The 20,556-nt window shown below is 43.2% G+C and overlaps 1 protein-coding gene and 1 pseudogene across 5 annotated transcripts in view; both read left to right on the forward strand.

Annotated features, from left to right (window-relative positions):
* The window catches only part of USP15 (ubiquitin specific peptidase 15), a 154,476-nt gene that overhangs the window by 13,589 nt on the left and 120,331 nt on the right, over positions 1-20,556 (forward strand). For all 5 annotated transcript variants that reach the window (XM_045032858.1, XM_045032892.1, XM_045032836.1 and 2 more), the window contains exon 2: positions 17,280-17,407. In XM_045032858.1, coding sequence (XP_044888793.1) covers positions 17,280-17,407 — 128 coding nt within the window. The remainder of the gene's footprint in view (positions 1-17,279; positions 17,408-20,556) is intronic.
* LOC123378769 lies at positions 1,493-2,993 on the forward strand (annotated as a pseudogene).

Genomic DNA, 20,556 nt, shown 5'->3' on the forward strand with positions numbered 1-20,556 from the left:
ATAACTGCAAGCCTAAGGATTGTTCTCTATAGAGGTACCATTGTGATTACACATGGTAACACCACAACCCAGTTGTGGAACCCCATAACCCAAACAACCCAGGAGGCCAGAGAGTTATTTTTTGAGCCCTTCAGGATAAACCACATGTCTGGATGACTGTTTCCCACTGTCATTGATGATGACATATCCTAAGGAATACCATACAATATTTCCTGATAAATTTGATATTTTCCACTGGGTTAGGATTCCCCCCTCCAATCCATACACCACATACTGACATTGCCAAATTCCCATGGGGGGGCTAGTAGTACAGTTTTCCACGGTTAAATTCTTAAAGTCCTCATCTACCTTATTACCACCACTTAGGGGTGTAACAGTTCACACGTTTCCTCCCTTTGCCACTTCACATTGTTGGATTTGGGTAGGGCTTACAATAGTAAGAATAGCAGCAATGATTGTTCTATTCCAGGCCAGGGCGTCCTTGTTTTCTCTTTGTGGGTTCACCTGTAAGACAGAGTGCTGCCAGGGCTTGCAGCTGCTCTAGCCCCGCTGCTGATCCTGCAGCAGGGGCTGACCTGGGCCATGGGGCTGCTGCTCCAGTCCGAGAAAAAGTCACATAGGTCCCAGAAAGTCCTGGAATCTGTGATGCCCTTGACAGAATTGCATCCTTATCCATTGGCTATGAAATTGATGTGCCTTAACTGTGTCAGCTTGATGAGCCATTAGCCTTGGAGGGCTTTTAATTCTAAAGTGCTTATCATTCATAGATCTCAAAGGTTGTGTTGCTGTAAAAGTACTTAGCTTCACAGTTGCCACTATTATCTATATTTGATTGCATAAGATTATTGTGTGCTCTGGATGGCCCAGTTCTAGTTCCCGTTTACATCAAGGGAAAGTTTCTCTTCTGTGACTTTCTGCAACTCTATGACTTCTTCAGGGGCCAGTGTGGCTGACCCCAGGGCTGCCAAAGCAGATGGCTCTGGGGCCAGCTGCTCAGGTGGCCCTCCTGGACAACCACACCAGCTGCTGCTGGAGCAGCTCTAGGGACAGCCACATCAGCTGCTGCTCCGGCCGCTCCAGGCAGCAGTTCCTGGCTGGCCAAAGCAGCAGCGCTTCACTGGCCTTGGGCAGCAGGCGCCAGCCAGAGCAGTGGGCCCCCTGGTTTCCCTCCCTCCCCCTCCCCCCTGCACCTCCCTGGTTCTCCCTGCCCCCAAGCAGGGCCCCTGCTCCCTCCCCCCCCCATTTAATCACAGGTATAAGTTATGGACAGGTCATGGGGTGTGAATTTTTGTTTATTCCCTGTGACCTGTCCATGATTTTTACTAAAAAATACCCATGACTATATCATAGCCTTAATTATAATATATACAGTATTCAGTTCTCTAATGTTTAGTATACGTATTTGACTAACACAATTCATTCCACAGTTCTCAAACATGTTTGCAGCTCATTACTTCTGTAGAGAGTTATGTACATGCCTTTTAAGGGACTCGGGAGTAGCGTGTGAGGCGCGCGGCAGGATGGTGAAGCTCACGGCGGAGCTGCTCGAGCAGGCGGCGCAGTACATGAACGCCGTGCGGGACTGGGAGCTGGATCTGCGCGGGTACAAAATCCCCGTTATTGAGAACCTGGGCGCCACCTTGGACCAGTTCGATGCCATCGATTTCTCTGACAACGAGATCCACAAGTTGGACGGGTTCCCTTTGCTGAAGAGGCTGAAAACATTACTGATGAATAACAACAGGATATGTCGGATCGGTGAAGGACTTGAACAGGCCTTACCCAACCTTCAGGAGATCATTCTTACCAATAATAGCATTGTGGAGCTGGGTGAACTGGATCCTTTGGCAACGATTAAATCACTGACTTACCTGAGTATTTTAAGGAACCCTGTAACAAATAAGAAGCATTACAGATTGTAGGTAATCCACAAAGTCCCACAAATCAGAGTGTTGGATTTCCAGAAAGTGAAACTAAGAGTGTCAGGAGGCAGAGAAAATGTTCAAGGGCAAACGGGGTGCACAGCTTGCAAAGGATATTGCCAAGAGAACAAAAACTTTCAATCCAGGTGCTGGCTTACCAACTGACAAAAAGAGAGCTGGGCCCTCCACAGGAGATGTTGAAGCAATTAAGAATGCCATAGCAAATGCTACAACTTTGGCTGAAGTAGAGATACTCAAGGGATTGTTGCAGTTTGGTCAGATACCTGGCAGAGAACGAAAAACAGGACCCACAGAGGAAGTTGAAGAGGAGATGGAAGAAGATACAGTTCCCAATGGATCTTAAATCGTATCTTCAGGTGATCTGAAGAATGTGTAGTATTGAATCATTGTCTATGAATACATTTCCACGTTGACATAGTGTTAAGTTAATAACATTACTCTTTTTGCAAAATGTATTTTTGTTAGCTGGGGCTTTTTAGAAGTCCTATTGGTGTGTTTGAAATTTCCATTGTAAATTTTATACTGTACATGAAGTCCAAAAAAATACCATTTTCTTTCTTTGAAAAAAAAAAAGAACTTGAAACAAGTGAAGATTAGTTAACCATAGTTTCTCCTAATTATACAGTAATTTGTTAACCTTTGACATAGGCATGAACAGAAATTTAAATGTAAACAAATATTATTTGTTTTTATATTTATTATGGAATATTAACTTGAAATCCTGCAAGAACAAAGATTGGATGTTACTTTAAACATGAGTCCTGTTTTATTTCAGCAGTACAGTTGTGATAGTTTCTTTGTTATGCCAGTATTGCTTCATCTGTACTTGCTCAGAGTAAAGGGGAGGAAGACAGGGGACTAGCTCTCTGGACAATTTGCACAGTTTTGCTGTTGAAAGTGAAATGTCTCAAATTCAAAAGGTGCTTCTCCCAGTGGCTCAATGTGGTGAAGTCAGTGAATTTGCATAAAGTAACATCTGTTACATATTCAGGATAAGCATTTTGATTGTGAAATTCAGTGAATGACCTATCAGGCAGCATAAGTAATTCTTAATTTTTAAAAAATTGATCTTTAGATATTGCACAACAGCAAAATAGAATGGCAAGACATCTGATCATATTATTTAAGTGTGTTGGTATCAATTACATATTAAGACAGACTGTGCAATAAGAGTGTTTTGTAACCATTGTAAGTACCATACCAGCAATATGTCATTGATTCATAATGTACAGTAAACCTGTTTTCTTTATATCTGAAAAACTGTAAGTCCACTTCAAAATGTAGAGGAAAATAAATGAAGCAAAATCCTTCTTGTTAGATTTCAGTTATTTTATTTTGTGTACTAGGTAATGCCCTTGAATGGTGTATATCTGTAAAATTGTTACACATTAAAGCTTCTTGAATTTACCTTTTTATGTGCTAAATTTATTTTCTGTTATCTAAGAAATGGACGCATACATACAAAATTTGTGATAAACCCTCATTCCGTATTCCTGTAAATTAGATTAAAGAAACTGGAATATTAACATGGGAAATATGGGATACGTTTGTATATAGTGTACAGTAATGAACTGATATTCTTTGCTAAGGTTATGAAAATTTATTGAGACTACTAATAACCCATTTGACTTTCCTACATAAGTGCTGCAATATTTCTTAGTCATCAGTATACACAGGGTTATGAAAAAATAGTTCTAAAAATCTTATGCTTTTTATGCTATGTAGATTAGTATAAAGATGCTTAAATTAAAATAATTGTTGAGGCAAAAGGACACTGGCAGCCAGTCTGGCTACATATTTGTAAAGGTATAATTCATCAATATTTTGGAATTGGAAAAGGTTCAAAATGATTAGCTTTTGTATGGGGAGAGATTAATAAGATTGGGATTTTTCAGCTTGGAAAAGAGATGACTATAAACCTCTATCATATCCTTCCCCTTAAAGTCATGACTGGTGTGGATAAAGTATATAACGGGTTGGCAACCTTTCAGAAGTGGTGTGCCGAGTCTTCATTTATTCACTCTAATTTACGCTTTCGCGTGCCAGTAATACATTTTAATGTTTTTTAGAAGGTTTCGCTCTACAAGTCTATATATTATATAATTAAACTAGTGTTGTATTGTAAACTAAACAAGGTTTTCAAAATGTTTAAGAAGCTTCATTTAAAATTAAATTAAAATGTTGATCTTATGCTGCTGGCTCGCTCAGCCCACTGCTGGTCTGGGGTTCTGTTCACCTAGGCCAGCAGCGGGCTGAACGAGCCTGCAGATGGGACCCCAGCTGGGAAGGATCTGGCAGCCAGAATCCCAGACCGGCGGCAGGCTGTGCAGGGCCGCCAGCCGGGACCCAAGACCGGCAGTGGGCTGAGCGGCTCCGCCCACTGCCGCTCAGGGGTTCCATCCGCCGGCTCCTGCCAGCCGGGATCCCAGCTGCCGGACCCACTCACCCTGCTTCCGGTCTGGGGTTCCGGCCCTGCCCACATACCTTCTTCCTGGTTCTGGCCCATTCTCTTCCTCTGCACTGAGCTGAGGATGGGAGTGCACTGAGCACAGGGCTGGGGGTAAAGGATCTGGCCAGGAGCTAGAATGAGGGAGGGGGCTCAGGGTTGGGGCAGGAGGTTTGGGTGTGGGGGCACTTACCTGGGCAGCTCCCATTTGGTGTGAGGGGTGCAGGTGGGAATGTGAGGGGGTGTGCAGGAGCTCCCGTTTGGTGCTCAGGATGGGGGTGGAGATGTGTAGGGTGCATGGGATGTGCGGGGGCTGGGGATGTGGGGGGTGCAAGAGTCAGGACAGAGGGCTGGGGGCATGTGAGGGGGGTGCAGGTGTCAGGGCGGGGGGGGCTGGGTATGTGTGGGGGTGCCAGAGACAGGGCTGGGGTCATGGCGGGTGTGTGTGAAGGAGTCAACAGAGTGCTGGGTGGTACAGGGCTCAGGGCAGGGGCCTGGGGGATGTGTGGGGGTGCAGGGCTCAGGGCAGAGGGCTGGGTAACTGCCTTCTTCAGAACCCGCAACCTCTCCGCACCTTGTCCCCTGACTACCCCCTCCTGGGACCCCGCCCCCATTCCCCCCCAGGACCCCACCCCCTATCTAAGCCTCCCTGCTACTTGTCTCCTGACTGCCCCAACCCTTATCCACACCCCCGCACCCAGACAGAACCCCCTGGACTCCCATGCCTATCCAACTGCTCTCTGCCCCCTGTCAGGACCCCCAGAACTCTGGACCCATACAACCCTCCCCGCTGCTCCCTGCCTGCCCAACCCCTCTCCACACCCCTACTTCCTGACAGCCCCCCCGAACTCCCGACTCATCCAACCCCCCCCAAGCTCCTTGTCCCCTGACCACCTCCCCCAGCTGCCCCTCAGGACCCTCCTTGCTCCCTGGCCCCTGACCGCCCTGACCCCTATCCACCCCCCACCTCCTAACAGACCCCGGGACTCCCATGCCCCATCCAACCCCCCCTGCTCCCTGACTGCCCCCTCCAGAGACCCCCGCCCCTAACCACCCCCCCCATCCAACCCACCCTGCTTCCTACCCCCACCACTTATCCAACCCCGACCCCGGCCCTGGACCGCTTACTATGAGGCTCCCCGCTCATCCAGAGCCCTGCTGCCGCACGTGCAGCATCCCGGAAGGCCCCAGCGTGCCATTAAAAATTGGCTCGCGTGCCGTATTTGGCACACGTGTCATAGGTTGCCAACCCTGGTATATAAGGAACTGTTATTTATTCCTCATAACACAAGAACTAGGGGTCACCAAATGAAATTAATAGGCAGCAGATTTAAAACAAACAAAAGGAAGTATTTCTTCACACAACGCACAGTCAAACTGTGGAAGTCTTTGCCCGAGGATGTTGTGAAGGCCAAGACTATAATAGGGTTCAAAAAAGAGCTAGATAAATTCATGGAGGATAGGTCCATCAATGACTGTTGGCCAGGATGGGCAGAAATGGTGTCCCTTTAGCATCTGTTTGCCAGAAGCTGGGAATGGGCAAGAGGGAATGGATCACTTGATGATTATCTGTTCCGGTCATTCTGTCTGTTTTAATGTCTTCTGCTTTTTAACTTCAGTTTGGTTTACAACAATTCTGAAGAAATCTTGGCTGTTTCAAGCATATTTGGAGTGAGCATAGGTAAAATACTGTAAATTATTCACATGTAACTTTGCAGAATAAATTATTTTGCAGATTATTTGTAATTTAAAAAATTCTTAGCCTAAAGGGGCAGGATAGTCAGTTATTTTTTGTCAAGGTCCAAATTTCTTGGTCAAGATATAGTCAGGGTCCAGACTCCAGAGAAAATAATACAAAATTAATAATGAGAAATACATGAAAAGATTTTGAGGTCTGTTTAAAAGCATCTGATGGTCCGGATTTGACCAACAGTTCCCTATTTACTACTTCTGCTAAAGACAATGTACAGTTTGGACTATAATAAAAATAATTTTAAAAACAGGATACCAAGTAATACTGATGGAGGAAAGAGAGACTTGAAAACTGTAGCCTTTCACTGTTAGTTTGTTCTTGTCTGTTCCTTTTCTGTAATGAATTCTATGATATTATTACTTGTATAGGGCTTTTCATGTTAAGATCATATAATGATTTTCCTATTAGAAGAGCTAGACATGAAACATAACCTAGATTGCTTTTTAATAAAATACCATATTTGTACACACTCCATGGAAAAGTCTTTACTAAGATATTTTTACAAGCCATGTGTATGATTCCCAGAAATCTACTGCCAGAAATACGTATGAAAGATGAGGATGGCAGGTGTTATCAGTGAAGTCCGTGGGTAGTGGTGAGGAGCCTTGCCCCTTTTGTTGACAGTATTTGAAAAAAGGGATTTATGCGAAAATGCTTGAGGGACTCCATGTTGTATTCCAGGCTCTGGAATGGCAGCAGTAAGATTGGCCAGAGTATTAATTACTTAATTACTTCTCTGTAATATTTGATGTCCTATTGCTTGATTATGCCTTACGGATGATGTAACATCCTTGCTACAAATCTTGCCAACACTTACATGCTTAACTTTGTGCATGCAAGCAGTCCTACTAAGGGCTTGGCTACACTGGAGAGTTGCAGCGCTGGTGGTGGCTTTACAGCGCTGCAACTCACTCACCGTCCACACTTGCAAGGCACATACAGCGCTGTATCTCCCTGGCTACAGCGCTGGCTGTACTCCACGTCTGCCTGGGGAATAACGACTGCAGCGCTGGTGCTGCAGCGCTGGAGTGCCAGTGTAAACAGTGATTAATCTTACTACGCTGTAACTGACCTCCGGAATTTTCCCATAATGCTTTTAACTAAAGAACTCTCTTTGTTTTGTTATGATGCCTCTTTGTTTTGTTGTGAACTCGGGGCTCCCGGAGCTGCTTATCTAAAAAACAAACACAGCTACTGTTTGCTGTGAATGAGGCAGGCAGGGGGATGAATGTCCACAGCTAGTGTTTGCTTGAGGAGAGAAACAGCACGGCGGGGGGAGAGGGGGAGGGGAAGGGAGTTCATCGGCGCAGCTGCTTATCTGGTCTGAAGGCTATTTGCATTTAAGAGTGTGGTCGGAATTTGAAAGGCAGGGAGCTGACACAGTGTCGGCTCCAAAAATCCACTCTCTTTCTCTCCCCTACACTCCCTGTCACACTCCAGCCCACCCCCGTCTTTTGAAAAGCATGTTGCAGCCACTTGAACACTGGGATAGCTGCCCATAATGCACCACTCCCAACACCGCTGCAAATGTGGCCACACTGCAGCGCTGGTAGCTGTCAGTGTGGCCACACTTCAGCGCTTTCCCTACACAGCTGTATGAAGACAGCTTTAACTCCCAGCGCTGCACACCTGCAAGTGTAGCCAAACCCTAAATGTAATGAGTCCATTCACAAACGTATGTTTGCGGGATTGGGGCTACAGTTTTTTTTCTAAAATTCTGATTTTCCTACTCTTTTCCACTCCTCAAAGTCAGATGGTTTCATATATATATATTTAAAGTGCCTTTGTTGCTTAATTTCATAGCTGAGTATGATAGGTTACAGTACAGATAATGTAATTCTGTCTTTAACATAGTAAATCTTTCCTGATTAGGGATGGAAAATCATGGCATTTGGTTGTACTCTTTCCAATATTCCTAACCTTACTGAAAAAAAAGTAGTATTTCATTTCTCATTTAAGAACAGGTGTTTATAGAGATACAAAATTGCTTCTATCATATGGTAATGTTGCTTAATAATTCAAAGTTGCTAGTTTCACCATTATTGAAATTATTTTGAGTAGTTTTACCATGAACTCTAGGAGCTGAAAGAAATTGGTGTGGATTGAACTTTCTAATTAACATTTGAGAATATTAATTTAAGAATTTATACCTGCAATACCCCCAACTGGTTTTGTGCAGATCATGGTTCTTTTAAGCATGTGCAATTTATTTTCAAAATAGTTTGTTTTTAGTGCACAAATTACTAAAAAAAAAAAAAAGTTTCGATATCAATAACACATGCATGTCAAAGTAGTGGTCAAACAGCTGTCATCTCAATTTTGATGAATTTTCCTCTTACCTCTTTGAGTACATACACACAGCAAAGAACTGTGTGGACTTCCAGGCGAGCAATGAAACAGCCCATGAGCCTGAGCCCTGCAAACCCGTGTCAGCTGGCATGGACCAGCTGAGGGTTTTTCTCTGCTATATAGACATGCCTTTTGTGAAAAGAGTAATTGTCTGGAAAATAAGATCTCTCATTAGAGCAACAGCTAAATCAAGAAGAATAAACATTCATTTTGGTAATAGTGGAGTCCATGACTTCTGACTGTAGCATGATTAAATGTCTTTTCTGAAATATGTAAGGACCACTATTTAGAATTTCTTTTTCGTGGAAGTTGATACAAATTTTGCTTGAATAAAGAGTGTTGAATGCGGACCTCTTTCTCAAATTACACACCCCTTTTTTTTTAACACTTATTATTTGCAACACTACAATTTCTCAGTCTGGATCCTAAGTTTGCTGTTCACCAGGAAAATCATTTAACAAAGGTTGCTTTACTTGAAAATTATTATGCTGCTTCACATCACAACCATGACATTAACTTGTAAATACTAAGCTTCAGAGCTAAAGTGCACACAAATCTTCTGATGCTTATAGTACTCCTCTGTCAGAATTATTCTCCTGTCATATTAATCTTTAGCTGAAAAGGGCTTGCAAGGATGCATGCTGCCAAATTGTGATACAGATTTGGCAGAACATTGACCAATTCAGTGATGTTTTGTAGCTGTCAACTGAATTTTTATTGTGTTGTAGAAAATATAGATTGTAGACTGTATTGTAATCAATATAACTGACTGGAAAAAATAACTGAATCATCAGTATTTATGCATACTAGAAAATGTTCTGGATTAATATTTCCCTATTTTTGAATGCTGGACTTGTTTATTACAAGTTTGGTCAGTTGCATGTCAGTTGCATGTGAGACAAAGAAATTTTCTGCTCTAAACCGAGTTTTCCAGATCTACAGTGATTAATATGGTCAAATACGTCCCTGAGACTAAGGTATTACATGTCTGCAAAAAAGTCTCCAAAATGATCAGTGTGTAGATTTGATAATTGAGCTATTGTATTCACTTTGAGTTGCAAACAATCCAAAAACTTAAAGCATTTTTAGGAAATTGCTACTCTCTAACTTCTATGGTAGAACAGAGCACTGTGCTTTATTGGTTTAGTCCACCCAGTTTTATCCATCGTGGTGGTAGTAGTAGTATTTGTTGTGGTTGTGCTCAAAATGTGCTTAGGCATACAGAGGATTAGTCAGTTCCTGGACCAGAAAGCATCAATCTTAACAGAGCAGGCAAAGGGATACAACATCCAAGAACAGTGGACAGAGAGAATACATGTTTCATTAGTTACAGATCTCATTTTTTGCAGGTTAAACTTGTATTTCTCCATGCAACCTGATCATCTTCAATTCCAGTATCCTTATGCCCTACCATCGTAACAATTATCTTTTCTTCAGTATAAACCTTGGGTTCTGAAAAACCCAGCTATTTCGTATTTTCAAGGAAAAAACTCAATTGTATGCTTTTTAGTTTTCATTTTTTCTTTCTTTACCACATTGAAGTGTTTATAGGAATATAACATTTCAAAAATTTTTATACGTGAAATAACATTTTAGTAGTATTAAAATTATAATTTACTGTTTTAAATTAAAGGGAAGGCTGAACAGATTCGTCTAATGTATAAGTTCAAACAGGAAGGGCAATGCACGGAGAGAATTGTGGCTAGTGGGTAAGATTAACAGTCATTGGATGTTGAAGAAGAGTTGGTAGATTTGTGAATTGTTGAGAAGTTCTGCTTTACTGGAAATTCCAAAATTTGGGAAGGTAGGATATCAGATAACATACTTCTATATAAAAGTGGTAGCTAATCTTTTCAGTATTTATAATTTTGAATTCACTCTCTGTCAAACTATTGCAAACCTGAAAGCTGCTGAGAATACTGCAAATGGGCAATTAGTGTTCAGTGATTACCGAGCATTGGTGTAAGCATCACTCAAGATGCTTAAAGATAGAATCATAGACTTTAAGGTCAGAAGGGACCATTATTGATCATCTAGTGTGACCTCCTGCACAACGCAGGCCACAGAATCTTACTCACCCACTCCTGTAACAAACCTGTGTCTGAACCATTGAAGTCCTCAAATCGTGGTTTAAAGACCTCAAGGTGCAGAGAATCTTCCAGCAAGTTACCCGTGCCCCACGCTGCAAAGGAAGGCTAAACCCCCCCAGGGTCTCTGCTGGTCTGCCCTGGAGGAAAATTCCTTCCCGGCCCAAATATGGCGATCAGAATATCTGAGAACCCACTTCTTTCACCTGCTCATCTGGCTCAGGTGTTGAAGAACCCCGGAGCCGCAAAGGGGATATAGGGGGTGAGGGCCAGATGTGGGGTCAGAACTGATGGAGGAAGCTGGGTGACAGCAGATCTGAGGACAGAATTCAGGTAGGTACTGACAGGGGCAGACAAGGGGGAAGGACAGATGCGGGGGTTGGGATTTGGGACCAATCTCAACATTTTTTATGAAGTGGTTGGAAATAAAGGATTGAATAAACTGAATTAATGAAACTAGATAATATTTCTAGAATAAAATATTGAGATTTTTTTAAATAGCAAGATTGAGATGGCTCTAGCCCTTGGAGCTTTGGTGAGCCCAGCTGTGTGAAGTCTCTCAGGGTAGGTCTACACTACAATTAAAAACCCACGGCTGGCCCATGCCAGCTGACTGGGGCTCGGGCTGCAGGGCTGTTTAATTGCATCAGCCCGAGCTCTGGGACTCTTCCACCTCGCAGGGTCCTAGAGCCCACGTTTCCGCCTGATTCCGGAAGTCTACACTGCAATTAAACAGCCCGATAGCCCAATCCCCAGAAGCCAGAGTCAGCTGACATGGGCCAGCCGCAAGTGTCTAATTGCAGCGTGGACATGCCCTCAGTGGCTAATCACTCTCTGGTGGTGGCTGATGAAGCTGAGCTAATCAGAGAAGACTTAGTATAAAAAGTCACTTGCTAGGCGAACTCATGAGCCCCAAACAGAGGCAGCTAACAGGAGAGTTTTGGAAACAGTTTGGACCACAAGAGTGAGAGGCTTTCCTTGCACATTCAGTGGTATGTGTGATATCAAGATGGCCAGTAGTGGAACCGTGGTGGTGACCTGCAGTGTATGTGCCATGTTCTCTTTCTGGCCTGAAGCCAGAAGGTATTTCCTGTGCATAAAGTGAAAGTTGGTGGCTGTGCGGAAAGAAATGATTTTCAGATTGGAGGGGCAAGTTGAGACAGTACTAACAATCAGAGAAGCTGAAGAGTTCCTTGACATCCAGTTTTGGGAAACAGCAGTACCCCTGGTTCAAGGAAGAATGGAGCTAGCCACAAAGAAATGAGTGAGAGAGGATGTCAGCAAGGAGGCCTCACACTTGATAACCATCAGAAGCAAGAGGACCCAGCAGCATTCTGCATGGGTTGAGACGGATGAGGATAGTCAGACTATGGCCACCAGAGAAGAGAGAAGCAGGAGGAATTCCACACAGCTAGAAGTTTCAAATTGATACTAGTTCCTCAGCATGGACTATGGAAAATACCTCTCAAGATCAAGCAGGTCCAAGGGAATGGAGAGAGAGACAGGTGGATGACAGCTTGGCCCAACCGGAAAATTAGGCATGCCTGCAACGAGTTCTCCAACCATCCAAGGAAGACAGATGATCTTTGTAGGCGATTCAATGCTCAGAAGAATCGAACATTCTGCAAGGGACGTGTGGATATCAGGACAGTGTGCTACCTCCCAGAGGCAAGACATGAAACATCACTCTAAAGACTGGATAGGCATCTGAAGTTGACAGGCAAGGATCCATTGGTGATGGTTTATATCCTATGCGTGATCATGGGGGACTTGAATTTGAGTGACATGTGCTGGAGGTCTCATGCTCCCAGTACTAAAATTTCTAAACATTATAGGTGACAATTTCCTAATTCAAAAAGTGTTACAGCCAACACAGGGGAATTCTGTATTGAACTGTGTCTTAACAGATAAAGAAGAACTCATCACAGACCTAAAAAATTAATGTTATCTTTGGAAAAAATGATTATGACTTGATCATGTTTATAATTGCAAGCAGAACAAAGTCCAGATAGGTAATATATATACTTGTTGCTTTAAGAGGGCCAATTTCACAAAGATGAAAACAATTATGAGCCAAATCAGCTGGGAAGAAGAATTTAATCAGAAAAATGTGACTGATAATTGGGAATTGTTTAAGGTCACTTTACTAGATTCTCAAAAAGCCACAATAGAGGGAAAAGGCTGTGCTGGTGTTAAAAAAAAATAAAATAAAATAAAAAAAAATGACCTGGTTTAGAGGAGAAATGAGAGCAGAAGTAAATTAATATTATTATTTTTTATTAATAAATAACAAATGTAAAAAAGGGAAAGTTGATGAGAATGAATACATATCCAAAGTTAAGAATTGTAGAAATTGATACGGATATCCAGGGGACACAAGGAGAAATTTATGGCCTGCGGAGTTATGGCTGATAAGGAGAAGTTTTTAAAATATATTAGGAACAAAAATAATCCTGACAATGGTATTGATTCATTACTAGATGGAGACAGTAGAATTATCAGTAATAATGCTGAAAAGGCAGAAGTGTTCAATATATATTTCTGTTCTATATTTGGGGAAAAAACAGATGATGCAATATCATTATATGTTGATAACACTCTTTCCATTCCACTAGTATAACTGGGGGATGATCAACAGAAACTACTGAAGTTAGACGTTTTTAAATCAGCATATCATAGAATCATAGAATATCAGGGTTGGAAGGGACCTCAGGAGATCATCTAGTCCAACCCCCTGCTCAAAGCAGGACAAATCCCCAGATTTTTTTTTTTAACGCCTGGTCCCTAAATGGCCCCCTCAAGGATTGAGCTCACAACCCTGGGTTTAGCAGGCCAATGCTCTAACCACTGAGCTAGCATATCTTGTATCCATGAATTTTAAAAGGGCTGGTTGGTAGTTGGAAACTATTTGCTGAAATTCCCTTCCAGAACTGATCTACCGGAAAGGTAACTTACTAGTGTAGTTCAAAAGGTAGAAGTCTGTGCTCGAGATCTGAAGGTACAGGATTCAAATTCTAATGACCTGTGTGGGAGACCTAATGGTTTCATCTGATAGAATTTGTTTTCCTGATTTTTTTTTTAATATTTATTTTGCACAATTAAAACAGATTTTATAGTTTAAAATGCCTATAATCTGTAAACTGTGGTACAAAACACAGCAAAATACAGGTATTCCACACTTGGGTCATTTGTTGCACATTTTGATTGCTAGTGTCACACACTGGCAGATTTGATGGTTGAGAGCTATGCTAGCACAAAATGAGTAATTTAACCAAACCATTTTAAGTACTGCACTTCAGGTATACAACAAGACAAATTCAACTTTCAGTTCCATTACCAAATACTACAGATGTAGAAATAAAGTGAAAATTTGAGGGAGATTTAAAATCCATTATGGTTTTTAATGCAAGATGGATGGTTGAATGGGAGAAGTCACCTTGTAACATACAGTGGAAGAATGCATTCCTGCAGATGCATTCTACATCTAAAATGAGAACCACAGGAAGTTTACTCCTGGGGGAATTCTGTACCACTGCACATGCGCAGAATTTATGTCTCCCACAGATTCCTTTGCTTCCCTGCAGAAAAAATGACTTTCTGTTGGGGGGAGAAAAGGAAAGCCACAAGAGCAGTCATGCGACCCTCCACATCAATATTTTTCAGGTGCCCAGGGCAGCCAGCAGAGAGGTAAATCACTGTGGGGCAGAGGGTGGGCCTGGGGAAGACTTGGCTGGTGGCTCCTATCCTGACCAGGATCAGCTGCTAGTCCCGTCTCTGCTAGGGAGGATGGGACTTCCTCTTCCCCTGCATGGCATGACATCCAGTACTGGGTCAGACTCCACACCCAGATTTCTCCCCCAGCTGCAGGAAGCTCTTCCCACCCTCCCACACCACTCATTTCCTGCACCAATTGCACCTCAGCTGCAGGGGGAGGGATCCCTGTGAAAGGAGCTGCTCCCCCATCCACCCAACCCCTGTGCATACAGTCCCCTCTTATCTCACAAATAGGACCGCTGAATTCAGAATTTTGTCAATTTTTAAAAGATCTGAATTCCTGTTTGGCCAGCTCAGCACCAATGATTGCTCAGAGTGTACTGATATCTAACAGATGCAAAAGAAAGGAAAGTTTGAAAGTAGTCAGTAGACTGGGGACTCATTTATTGCATGTGTTTTACTTACGTGCTTTTCATTTTTGACAATGTTTTTATGTTTGAGGAGTAAATAGGCATGCAGCATATATTGCATAATATGTGTCATGCTTTCCATTTCATTAAAGTTTCCTAGCTTGTCTCCCTCACCCCGCCTCCTTCCTCAGCCTTTTTCCAGAAAAAATGTTTGCTTCAAGGTTGGAGAATTACAGCATACCTGGTTCATTCATATGATAACAGATAAGTAGATGGCTTAGCTAGCTAGTTTCTTGTAAACATTATGGAAGAGGTCGCTCGTTAGGAAGTTTTAAGTGAATGAGGAAAGGGCAGTGGGTTTGCATGCCAGCTCAGGATAATGTTCTGTTTATAGGCAATGTGGGGAACAAAGTGGGAGGAAGAGATTTGATTAAGTTGACAAAAAGGTTCTCAAGGCTGACAGAACTGGTGGAGCAGTTCTGGAATTATCAAAGTTCCCAAAGACAAGGGTAGAAAAGTCGGGTGAAGTTATGATGGGCCTTTAAGGGTATGTTGGCACTGCATTTAGACACCTATGGCTGGCCAGTGCCAGCTGGCGTGGGCTAAGGGGCTGTTTAATTGTAGTGTAGATGCCAAGCCCAAGCTCTGGGACCCCGTGCTGGGGGTTGGGAATGTCCCAGAGCTCAGGCTCCAGCCTGAGCTAGAATGTCTGCACTACAGTTAAATAGCCCCTTAGCCTGAGTCAGTCGACATGGCCCAGTTGCATGTTTTTAATTGCAGTGTGGAAATATTTTAAGGGGTTCACAAAAACCTTAAATTTAATGTGATGGCAAAATGGGAGCTATTGGGCTCCGAATACAAGTAGAAACAGCATGATGTAGTCAAAATGATGGCATTATGATAGCTTTTTGCATCTCCTGAAGAAAAAAAGAAATGGGTGCGGGGCGGCTAATGTAGAGGCTATATTAATCAAGACAGGAGATGAGTGCTGTGGCTGTGTAGAAAATGTTTGATTTTTGTTTTAAATGTGTTGAACACTGCCTGGTTGGCTGCTTTGTGGGCATCAGAGTGGAAAGACTTGAAGACTGAAAGGGAGAATAGAGGTTCAGCAATAACAGGCTGGAGGAGTGGAGAGTTGTACCAGCCCTGCTGGTACAATTTGTCATCTTAGTACATTTTTTCCCAGTTCTGTTATGTTGTTCAAATTCCTGTTTTCCCTGTTGAATAAAGAAGCTTTTTTGGATCAGTGGTTCTCAAACTTTTGTACTGGTGACCCCTTTCTCATAGCAAGCCTCTAAGTGCAACCGCCCTTATAAATTAAAAACACTTTTTTATATATTTAACATCATTATACATGCTGGATGCGAAGTGGGGTTTGGGGTGGAGGCTGACATCTTGTGACCCCCCCCATCCTATGTAATAACCTTGGACCCCTAAGGGGTCCTGACCCCCAGTTTGAGAACCCCTGTGCTTAACATTCGTATGCCCCTTCATGCTTCGGCCACCATCCCAGAGGACGTGCTTCCATGCAGATGATGTTCATTTAAAAAAAAAAAGTTAGTTACAATTCTCCCCCAAGTTGTTCAGTCACAAATGTATGTCTCCGGCTCTATTTTACCCACATTCTGCCATATATTTCATGTTATAGTAGACTCGGATGATGACTCAGCGCATGTAGTTCATTTTAAGAACACTTTCACTGCAGATTTGAGAAAACACAAAGAAGGTACCAATGTGAGATTTCTGAAGATAGCTACAGCACTCGACCCAAGGTTTAAGAATCTGAACTGCCTTCCAAAATCTGAGAGGGATCAGGTGTGGAGCATGCTTTCAAAAATCTTAAAAGAGCAACACTCTGATACGGGTACAGAACCTGAACCATCAAAACAGAAAATGTTGGCGGAATCAAGCAGACTTCACTGTGGAAGAAATCAGTTACGGAGGGATTAATATTTTTCATCTTGTGTTTTCTCTTTGGCCAGTTGCATGGATTCCTCCTTGGAGGAAAAAATAAGTTTCATGGACCTTTAAAAGCATCATATTATAGTTTTAAAAGTTACTAAATCAGGTTTGGGAATTGCATGAAGCAGAAAAAATCCAAGCTGACAATTGTAATGCTGTGTGTGTGTGTGTGTGTGGTAATGCTTGACACTTCCGATCTCTGCAGAACTGTCATATTTTTCAACTGAGTGCACTATGGGTCAGTCTGAATTTTGCCTTTACTTCATTAGGCGAAAAATTGAGTTCTGTGTGAAGTACAATTCAGACTGGAAGTTACCTGTGTCTGAAAATTTGAACATGCTGTTGTAATGCTTAATCTTCCTAAAATTAAAAGAGATTGGGGGCCTGAGGAGTGATTGGCAGGGTGACTTTAGATATCTGCCAGTGCATTTTTATATTTATATTTATATATATAGAGAGAGAGAGATGCACATTTTTAAGATTTCCGATAGATGGTGCCCCTTAAATCAGAGTAATTCACATGCAACTATCCTACCTTATTTTATGTCAATTATATTAAAGTACTAAAACCATGCTTCAGATTTTGCCAGTAATTCTCTGTTTTCTCTTTTCAAGGTATTTAGTGGATAGTCGCTGGTTCAAACAGTGGAAAAAATATGTTGGGTTTGACAGCTGGGACAAATACCAGATGGGAGATCAGAATGTGTACCCTGGTCCCATTGATAATTCTGGACTTCTCAAAGGTAATGTATTAATATTTACATGGAATAAAGATGTAAACTCAGACTTATAGTTCAATAATCATTGTTCTCATTGATACAATTTTACTCTGTTGCAGTAATACATCCCACTTTGAATTCCTTAAACAGTTTTATATATGTATCTTGGGTAACTTTCAATTACAAAAACAATGTATCTTTATTAACATTTAGTTAATGTAAATATAGTTTGTTCAGACAGTGATAGGGTACCAATATTCTTAATGCTTTATTACAGTTCATAAATTGGATTGTTATAATACTAGCTGTGGCCTCTGTTATAGTAATATCAGTATTTGATAATATGCAAGGTTCTTTTGATTTTCTGACTGATTAGCTTAAGGATAGCATTGAGTCAACCACAGAGGTTGATAAACTCAGTGCAAGTTCACTAATATAAGCCCTTGCATGCATGCAGAAGTTGCACTGCTTCTACGTAAAATATTTTTAAACAAGTGCAAAATGCTGTGTGTACACTCTAATTTAATTTAAAACAGGCTTATTTCATTTTGTTTAAGTTGATTCTTAATTGACTTAAGCAAAACTGAAGTGTTCACACAGCCTTTTGCACTGGCATAAACTAAATTGTGTTAAAATTACACCTTGAGGCTATGTCTGCACTACACATCACTGGCAGCAGCGTTTAGGGTACATGTAGCTACAAGCCTCTCTGAAAAGACTGCTGTGTCCACACTGCAGGGTGTATTACACATGTCAGTGAAAGGCTCTGGCATGGGGGGGGAACTTTAGCAGCTCTCTGGTGCCAGAGCCTTTCACCCTCAGTGGGTAAAGGCTCCAGCACTGGGGCACTGACTGGGGGGGGAGAGAGCTCAATGGTTTGAGCATTGGCCTGCTAAACCCAGGGTTGTGAGTTCAATCCTTGAGGGGGCCACTTAGGAATCTGGGGCAAAATTAGTACTTGGTCCTGCTAGTGAAGGCAGGGGGCTGGACTTGATGACCTTCAAGGTCCCTTCCAGTTCTATGAGATAGGCATATCTCTATATTAAACCCTTTTCCCACTGCTCCTGTGGTGGGGACAGGCTCCAACGGCAGCGAGCTGGCAGAGCCTTTCATCCCCGCCAGAGTCTTTCCATGCAGCGGGGAAAGGCTCTGCAATGGAGAACTGCCCAGGCTTTTCCCCATTGCCTCCCCTTGCCAGAATCTTTCCCTATTGACATTCTTTTCCTGCACAGGGGAAAGGCTTCAGCAGTGGGGATGCAGCGGAATGTTATACTGCTAAAAATATCAGCAAAGACAGGGAGGCATGGCTTGGGCGAATAGAGAGCCATGTAGGGTATGTACTCACATGCCCACACCCTTCAGGTGTGTCTTTACTCACTTAAGCCATGTCTCACTGCTAGTTATACCTGTGCTAGGGGGTCTACATGCGTAGTTACTCTACATGCTGCCAAAAGCAGTGTGCAGTGTAGCGGTGCCCTTAGTTAAACTGGTGCATCTTCCTCATGTAAACAAGCCCTAAGACCTTATTGCAGTGACCTCTGAGCACATGAGTAAGATGCATTGTACGGTTCTATGACTGTCTAAAGAAGTTTCCAAAATGAAAATGTGATAATTTAACATTCCTTTATCACTGCCTAAATTAGGATCAATTTAAAAAAAATAGTTTATAAAAACTGATACTATTATAATAATTACTGATAGTAGTAATTTATAGTAGTGTAAATTTGTCACTTTCAGTGGCTTCAGAAAAGTATAGCGTAACCTTATAGTGAACTGTGATTTTTCTCACACATGCACACAAAAAAAAGTAATTCTACTCAGTTCTCTTTGCTTGGTAGGTTGTGTAATGTTAAAGATCCCCTTCTTCATAAGAAATATCATAATATATCGGAGCAATGGTAGATCTAGATCTAGTGGTTCTCAGCCAGGGGTCCACGGTCCCCTAGGAGCCCGTGAGCAGGCTTCATGGGGTCCGCCAAGCATGGCTGGTGTTAGACTCGCTAGGGCCCAGGGAGAAAGCCAAAGCCCTGTCACACGGGACTGCAGCTTGGGGCTTTGAGCCCCACCACGTGGGGCTGAGGCCGAACCCTAAGCAGCTTACCTTTGCAATGACCCCTGTGGCATGGGGCCCTGGGCAGTTGCCCTACTTGCTACCCCTTAATGCCAACCCAGGCTTTTATATGTAGAAAAACAGTTGTTGTGGCACAGCTAAGCCATGGAGTTTTTATAGTATGTTTGAGGGACGAGGGAGGTCTCTACAGAAAAAGGCTGAGAACCCCTGGTCTAGACCAGTATTCTGTGTTTGACAGTGGCCAGTACCAGATGTTTCAGAAAAAGATGCAACACTGCCCCATGCATCCATGGTCCCATGCAATACAAAAATTAAACAGTTCTACCTCATCCCAGGCAGGTGGTGATTTGGCTTATGCTCGGAAGCATGAGGATTTATATCCCTTATGCCAGTGGTCCCCAACGTGGTGCCTGTGGGCGCCATGGCGCCCGCCGGGGCATTTATGTGCGCCCGCCTATTGCTCAGCAGGGGAAAGAAGCCGCGGCCCTGCGGTTGCCGGGGTCAGAGAACTCCAGGGCTGCAGGTGCCGGTATTCTCAGTCCCCGGCAGGCGCGGGGCCGCAGCTTAGCCGGAGAGAAGCCGCGGCCCAGCGCCTGCCAGGGACAGAGAACTCCAGGGCTGCGGGCGCCAATGCTCTCTGTCCCCGGCAGGCGCGGGGCTGCAGCTTCTTTCCAGCTTCAAGAAGAGAAGCCATGGCCCTGTGCCTGCCGGGCACAGAGAACTCCGGGGCTGCAGGCACCGGTGTTCTCTGTCCCCGGCAGGCGCGGGGCCCGCCTAGTGCCCAGCAGGGGAGAGATTCCAGGGCCCCTCGCCTGCTGGGGACAGAGTACTCTGGGGTTGCAGGCTGCGCAGCTTCTCTCAGGCTTCTCCCTGCACTGCCCAGAACTGCTGCCAAAAAAACAAAAACCAAAAAAACTGCTTGGCCCCTGCAGAATGGACCGAATGCTGCCCTGTAGCATGTGCTGACACAGGCACCTGCTTGCTCCACTGGTGCCTGGAGCCAACCCTGTATGTGAGTATTCTTCCTGCACTGATACTGCTGTTTTCTTGTGCTTTGCAATTTATTATTTTGTTAACATTTTGCTCCAAAATGAGTGGTTCA

This window comes from Mauremys mutica, chromosome 1 (genome assembly GCF_020497125.1).
Source record: "Mauremys mutica isolate MM-2020 ecotype Southern chromosome 1, ASM2049712v1, whole genome shotgun sequence".
Taxonomy (NCBI): domain Eukaryota; kingdom Metazoa; phylum Chordata; order Testudines; family Geoemydidae; genus Mauremys; species Mauremys mutica.